Source organism: Callospermophilus lateralis, chromosome 2 (assembly GCF_048772815.1).
Source record: "Callospermophilus lateralis isolate mCalLat2 chromosome 2, mCalLat2.hap1, whole genome shotgun sequence".
In the NCBI taxonomy this organism is placed as follows: Eukaryota; Metazoa; Chordata; class Mammalia; order Rodentia; family Sciuridae; genus Callospermophilus; species Callospermophilus lateralis.
Window position 1 is genome coordinate 194,773,485 of NC_135306.1, and position 7,930 is coordinate 194,781,414.

The 7,930-nt window shown below is 34.1% G+C and overlaps 1 protein-coding gene across 1 annotated transcript; it reads left to right on the forward strand.

The window, feature by feature from the left end:
- Nucleotides 1–1,935: 1,935 nt before the first annotated feature.
- On the forward strand, nucleotides 1,936–2,880 carry LOC143390425 (olfactory receptor 5L1-like). Its single transcript, XM_076842811.2, has one exon. It carries the CDS (start codon nucleotides 1,936–1,938, stop codon nucleotides 2,878–2,880), a length of 945 nt encoding a protein of 314 aa, XP_076698926.2.
- Nucleotides 2,881–7,930: the final 5,050 nt, after the last annotated feature.

Genomic DNA, 7,930 nt, shown 5'->3' on the forward strand with positions numbered 1-7,930 from the left:
AGTCTTGGCTGGGCACAATTCACAAGCCACTTATCAAGCAGAAATAAACTTTATTTTTAGAACACACAGGCCACAACACAGGAGCTCTTCAAGAATTCCCTCAGAGCCCAACTGCCACCACAGGCTTCCCACAAGACTCTCAACCTCCCCACTCCTCCTGCTCTTGAGGCCGATTGGCTAGGCCGGTGGATGGAACCAAAAATAGTCCCCCAATGAACAGCTCCATGGTCTGAAAGGGCGGGGAAACAGCCCAATGAGCATCACCGCAGAGGAGACAATCAGCTGGCAGTTGGAAGTTTGTTGGCAGCTGGAAGTTTGCTGGGGCCCCTTCGGCTGTGGCTCTCAACAGGGTGGAAAGGATGTATGTCGCTCATCCAGATAGCTGCCATTGGACAAAACTCCACCAGGGAATGGAGGCTGCGCCTGCCAAAGTACCAAGAGGGATGGAGGTGTTTTCTGCCTGTTGCCACTGAATTCTTTTTTGGAGTAGTCAGTGATCTCTTGAAAGTTTTTCCAATAAACCATGTGTCTCCCATGCTGTCTCCAGGCACTTTCTTTGGCCTACCCACAGCCCTCCCTACTGCCTTTGGCACAATTATGTTACATAAGAAAGTCTTAACACTGACTCTGAATATGTGCTTCTCTCCATACAGTCTATATGCCTTCTCCAGCAGATTTGTTTGTTCAAATTACAACTGATTGTGCTTTCATTATCTCCTTTGCAAGAAATGCATGAAAACAAAATTGTGTTTTGGCTGGTTATTAGGAAGATTAAATGAGCTAAGCATTAAATAAGATTTAGATAGATTGTAACACACAATGTATGCCCAATAGGTGAGTCCTGTGATTATAGCTATCTGACCAGAAGATCTATTACCATTATTGTATTTGAAGAAACTCCAGTGTAGCTCAACACAGTCTGCCCTCCTGGAAGCTAAGGGATTTTGTAATGTTATGAGAAAGGGAAAGTTCATCATAAATATTCATGGTAATTTCAAATGGCAATATAAGCTGTGCCTCACATATCAGATATTAGGATACAGAATTTCAATCACTCATGAAATATGGAAATAAAAAGTTTTGGTATTGTTTCCAAATTTAGAATATTTTTTCTTTTTAATTGGCCATGATAGTTGTACTTATAGAACACAGTGTGCTGGTTGTATACATGTATATGATGTGATGATAAAAATCAGGGTGATCTGGATAACTATCACCTCAATCATTTGCCATATTTATTTTTTCATTTTTTTTTGTGTTGAAAACTCTTGCTTCTCACCATTTAAATTATACTGTGCATTATTCTTAATATGTTCACCCTACTCTGCAATAAAATACCAAGTTATGGTGGTTTTAAAACCAATTTTCTGATCACATTCCACAGAGATTAATTATTTTTGAGCCTTCTATGACATCAATTTTACTTCAATTTTTTCTTGCTTTGTTAAACCCCAGAGATTAATAATTATTTTAGTTAAGGCATTCATTTCCCAGAGGCATAATTTATAATATAAAGTCTTTAATTGCATGCTATCCACCTCTATCACCTTCAATTCCAAGAAAGAAACATCTATATCACAGGTTTGTTCACTAAAACTAGATTCTAAGTGCTTAAAAGTCAACCAAACCACCTACTCCAATAGATCATCTGAACTATACAAGGTAGTTAAAGACTGAGAATCCTTCAAGATTATTACTGATTCTGAAATTAATTGTCACTAGTGAACTCTACTGAGAAACATAGGTTATAATATTATAATTATGGAACATTAAATAAATTTGATAGTTATGTTTCTCTTATAATTCATGCATATGTGTTTCATATTAATGTTATTTGATACAGAAGTTAATGTCCACCTACCATTTCCTCCTTCATATCTTCCCAGAAGTAAACCAATAGTTATAATATGTAAGTTATCCTGACATCTGTTGGCAATGGCTGAAGAAAACTGCACCACTGTGACAGAGTTCATTCTCCTAGGATTGTCAGATGTCCCTGAGATGAGAGTCCTTCTCTTCCTGGTATTCCTTCTTATCTATGTAGTCACAGTTTTGGCCAACCTGGGCATGGTTGCTCTGATCCAGGTCAGCTCTCAACTGCGCACTCCCATTTACTTTTTTCTCAGCCACTTGTCCCTTGTGGACTTCAGCTACTCCTCAGTCATTGTGCCCAAAATGCTGGCCAACATCTTAACCAAGGATAAAGCCATCTCCTTCCCCGCGTGCATGGTACAGTTCTATTTGTTTTGCACTTGTGTGATCACAGAGATCATCCTGCTGGCTGTGATGGCCTATGATCGCTTTGTGGCCATCTGCAACCCTCTGCTCTACATGGTCATCATGTTCCAGAAGCTCTGTGCAGAGCTGGTTTCAGGCTGTTACTTGTTAGCATCAGTGTGTGCTCTGATTCACTTGTGCTTGGCCCTTAAGATCCCATTCTACAGGTCAAACATGATCAATCACTTCTTCTGTGACCTACCACCACTCCTAAATCTTGCTTGCTCTGATGTCACTGTGAACAAGGTGCTGCTGTTCATCTTGGCTACTTTCAATGAATCTATGACCATTGTGATCATCCTCACCTCCTACCTGTTCATTCTCATCACCATCCTGAAGATGCTCTCTGCAGAGGGGAGGCACAAAGCTTTTTCCACCTGTGCCTCCCACCTCACAGCCATCGTTGTCTTCCATGGAACAATCCTGTTCATTTATTGCCAGCCCAGTTCTGGCACTAGTCTGGATATTGACAAAGTGACCACCGTGTTCTACACTGTGGTGATCCCCATGCTGAACCCCCTGATCTACAGCCTGAGGAACAAGGACGTGAAAGAAGCTCTCAAAAATGTGCTATACTCCAAAATATTATCACAGACAATGTGATAAAACATAATATGGATTAAGGATGAATAGGTGGGAAGAGGAGTTGGAATGCAGAGAATGATAGAGCTAGGCAGGTATTAGTGAGTCTTTTTGTTCTATAATCTTTGTACATCTTGAATTCATAAAGATGGGAGTTAGCATGTTCTCAAGTTAGTCTGTTTTGTAGTTCTTCAATATATAACATTGTAAAGTGATATGGTAAATAGCACTGTTATGACATGAATTTTTAATTTGTTTTAATCTATCACATGTTTTAATGAAGAACTCATAATATTCATTTGTTTCAGTAAACTTTATTGAAAATATAATACTTTTAAAAATTGAGTTCCTGATTTTTATAGTAAAAAACACCCCCTTGTCAATTAGCTTACACAAGCATGAGGATTCATGTGTACATATATTGTTAACTGTTTTTATTTCTTTTTGTTTTCTTTATTATTATGGTAGTTATTGCAATGAACATTATACAACTTCATCATACATTATACAACTTCTTTATATAACTTCATAACATATTATTTGAAAAATGGAGACAATATTAATAATCATTTCATATAAATCTTAGAAGAAATAAATTGCATGTCAAATATCAGTAAAATCCCTTATATATAATTCATTTTATCTCTTTCTATCTGGATTCTATATCGTCATTCTTCATCATTTTTAGTGATTGAATTACCATCATCATGAGTAGCTTTCTTTTTTACTTTATTTTAATTTCTAATGTTTATGATACCTCTTCAATATTTTTTGGATGTAATACTTACTGTACTTTATAACTTCATGTATATTTATTGTTCATATAATGATTTTTGTCCTTGTTTTCTGTGGATGTTAGCAGCATTTCTTAATTCAGTTCTGACTCAGATACAGCATTGAGTCTTCCTTTATAAATTCATTATAATTTATATGAATTTTTACTTTGCACTTGCTTTTTTAAATGAAGTTTCTTCTAGCTGTAAAACATTAGAAAATCACAAGATCCAGTTCATAAAAACTAGGATTGGGGGCTGGGGCTGTGGCTCAGTGGTAGAGCACCTGCCTCATACATGTGAGGCACTGGGTTCGAACCTTAGCACTGCATAAAAATAAATAAAGATATTTTTAAAAACTAGGATTGGTTTCAATCTTGATTATTTAATTTGGAAAGTAACTTAATTTCTGCAATCCTTATATTTTTTGCATTTTCACACTGCCTAAATCTACTAACCTCACAGCATTTTTTGAGATTAAATTTTGTCAATATATATTCAGTGGTGTTTACATTCTTTCAGGAAATAAACCTTGCTAATTAATAATTTGAAATAATAATAGTTTCTTTACTATTAATTGTAAGATACAGTCTACCACAGATATTTTATAACAGATAAAACTGTTTGAAAATAGATTAAATATTATAGGGATTCAAATGCCAATGATCTTCTACAGAATTGTGTCAGGAGAAAGAACAGCATTTGAATTCAGCTTATCACCCATTTTATACTGAATTTTCACATTTCACCCAAGACTTTCCGTTTCATGACTATAAGATCCTTGCACTAAAAACCTAATGCCAGTAGAGGGTAAGCAAAACCCAAAAGAGTAGAAAATAAGATTTGTGATCCAGAGTGGCTTTGGCAATTAATGGATGATCTTTAATTCTGCGCACATTCTTACTCCTAACAAAGCAAACATCAGAGTGAGATCAAACATTCCAGCTTAAGGGAATAAAGAGAAGTGTTATGCTGAATACTTTCCTATGTAAGCGTCCATTCTTGAGAGGGCATGGGGATATATGAGGCGGGCAACAGATCAGGGGTAACCCTCTCTGATCATAAGAAATTCACATTTTGATGGGAGAGAAAACCATGTCAATGTATCTGTGCATAATTGTATCACACCAAGGTTTGAGTAATGGTTAAATAAGGAACAAATTCACAGAAATTGTAACTACAAGAGAATAAAATGCAGTCTGGAGGAAACAGAATATGTTATATATGGTTCCCCCTGGCTCTCATTTTTCTTTTCTGTCTTATTTTTCTTATTTTTGGTCTCAGTTTCACATATTGAAATGAGGAAGGTTCTCACACTGGCTCTCTCATTTTTCTTTCTCTGTAAAATCATGTAGTTGGGAAAAAACAGCAATTTTCTTTGCTTTGTTCATATCACCTATTTTGTAAGAAATGTATAAAAACAAAATTGCCGATTCACTGGTTGTTAGGAAGATTACAAGCTAACATTTAAATAGATGGGATTTACAGCTGGGTATAATAATCCATGCCTGTTATCCCAATGGCTCAGGAGGCTGAGGTAGTAGGATCATGAGTTCAAAGCCAGCCTCAGCAACATAACAAGAACCTAAACAATTTAGTGAGACCCTTTCTCAAAATAATACATAAATGAATAAAACAGAAAATGGACTGGTGATGTCGTTCCATAGTTAAGTTCCCCTGGGTTCAATCCCTGGTACAAATTAAAAAAAAAAAAACAGATACTATACATATTTATAGGGCACAGCATTTTCTTTCTAAACATATATGCATGATGTGATGATCAAATCAGTGTGATTTGTATATTCCTTGCTTCAAAGATTTGTCTTTTTATTTTTCTCTACCAGGGATTGAACTCAGGAGCACTTGGCCATGAGCCCCATCCCCAGCCCTGTTTTATATTTTATTTAGAGACAGGGTCTCACTGAGTTGCTTAGCACCTCACTTTTGCTGAGGCTGTCTTTGAATTCGCCATCCTCCCACCTCAGCTTCCCAAGCTGCTGGGATTACAGGTATTGCCCACTGTGCCATACTGCCATTATTTTGTGGTAAAAACATTAAGAATCTGTTGTTTTGGCCATTTAAGGTATACAGTGAATAATTGTTAACTATATTCATCCTACTCTGCAATAAAGACCAAGTAATGGTAGTTTTAAAACAGATTTTCTAATCAACTTCCACAGAGATTAATTAATTTTGATCCTTCCATGACATCATTTTTTAAATTTTGTTATGCCACAGAGATTAGAAGTTGTTATAGGTAAAGGATACATTTTCCAGGAGCTTAATATATAGTATAAAATATTTTATTGCATTCTGTCTACATTTAATACCTTCAGGGAAGAAATGTCTATACCACAGGTTTGTTTACTAAATATAGACTCTAGTTACTTGAAAATGAAAAGACATATATTTTCTGAGGAAAAAATAATTAATATGTTTAACTTATCTGTCTTTGACTCAGAGAATGTTTACAAGAACACTTATCTCATGCCTTATATTTTAATTTTTTTTCTTTTAAGAGACAAGAGAAAAGTCACAATTTTTTTGAAATATCAAACACTAATATATTTAAAAAATACAAATTAAAAATGGTAGACTTTCTCTTTTTCTCTTTTTCCCCACTTTGCCCACACCAGAATCCTTCATGAGATCTACAATGACCAAAGTTGAGCTCACTATTGCCACCACTACCTCAATTTTAAGGGTTGTGTGAATGTGTCTGCAGGTGGTCATGAACTTTCTCTGCTCAGCATAGGAGGATACTTTTGGAATTAATATGGATTCATCATAGACTTGTTTCCTATTACCACAGACTATTGAGAATAAAAATTTCAAAGAGTATTTTTTATTCAGTCAAATATCTTAATTTTAATAATGAATAAAACACAAGAAAAGCATGACTTCAGGAGAATAATGTGTTTTCATTTCACTAAATTTGATTCAAGATGCAGAGAAACCAGCAGTTTTCCTGGCCCAGATTGCCCTCACTCAGTTTTGATTAAAATGGTTTAATTAAGTTAGTATCTATTCCTTCAAGGTAAGAAGAAAGGCAGAGAATAAGATCACACAACTTCCTTGGGCTTCTTTATTAAGGGAAAGGTCTGGATGAGAGTTTCCACTTCCATAAAATACATAGTTTTACCCCTTTACCCAAATAACTCTTTGAAGAACCTTTGAAAGTTTTCAATTACCTCTTTTTTAATGTGGTTAAAATATTTTTATATCATTGTTGTAGCCAAATTAAGTTGATGACACATGGTATTTTTATATGTATTCATAATTCTACACATAGATTCTCACAATGAAAACCTCTAACTGTATGTATTACTGGTGTCTGTTCTTTAAAACTGATCATATCATATTACAACAAAATTTGAAAGTACATTTCTACCATAGGTATGATGAGTCATAGTTTAACAACTCCACATTTGACTATTGTCAAAATAGTCTGAAACAACAATGTACCATTGAACGTGCCTTTTAATAATTTTTTCATACAACCATTTCCAACAACATATTGCTAACAATATAAAATCTCTAATTAAAATTCATTTAGTTTTTATTGCTGAAATGTTAAGACTTCCAATAAATGTTGCCTAATTGCTTTTACTATATATATATATATATATATATATATATATATATATATATATATACATTTACATATATGTGTGTTTTCTTTCTGAGACTTTATAGTACTTCATAATTATCATTACAATGAAATCATAATTTTTATAATTTGATAAAATTGAGTGTACACATTGATTTCTTTCTCTTCCCAAATAATTATAATTTTAACAAGTCCTCATGAAACACAAGTTTGAAAGAGAATACATTTTCCAACAATACACTTTAGGTAACTTTATAATTAAAAAATATGTAACTGATTTTTAAAGAAAAATCAAAAGTGTGTGATAACTTTTACACTTATAGGTTTTAAATTTTAAATATTTTTGTAAATAGAGGTAAATTTCCATGTACCATCAAAGCATATCATTGAATCTATTTTAAAGCCTGCCTAAAAACCTAATTCAATGTATCATCAGAACTGTACAGGGTATTTACTGACTGAGAATCATGTAAGATTATTGCTGATACTTAAATTAAGTTTCACAAGTCAGTTCTACTGAGACACAGATTTTAAATTATTCTCATGATTACTTAATATTTTGAAAATGTGACAGATATGTTTCTTTTACAATCCAACAATATGTGTGTTTAATGTTAATCTATTTTCTTTGTGTTCTCTTCCCTGAATGAGCAAAACGCCTACCAAACTTTTCGTAACATGATTTCTG

Coding starts and splice junctions, on each gene's coding strand:
- LOC143390425 (XM_076842811.2), top strand. CDS start 1,936: ATGGCTGAAGAAAACTGCACCACTGTGACAGAGTTCATTCTCCTAGGA.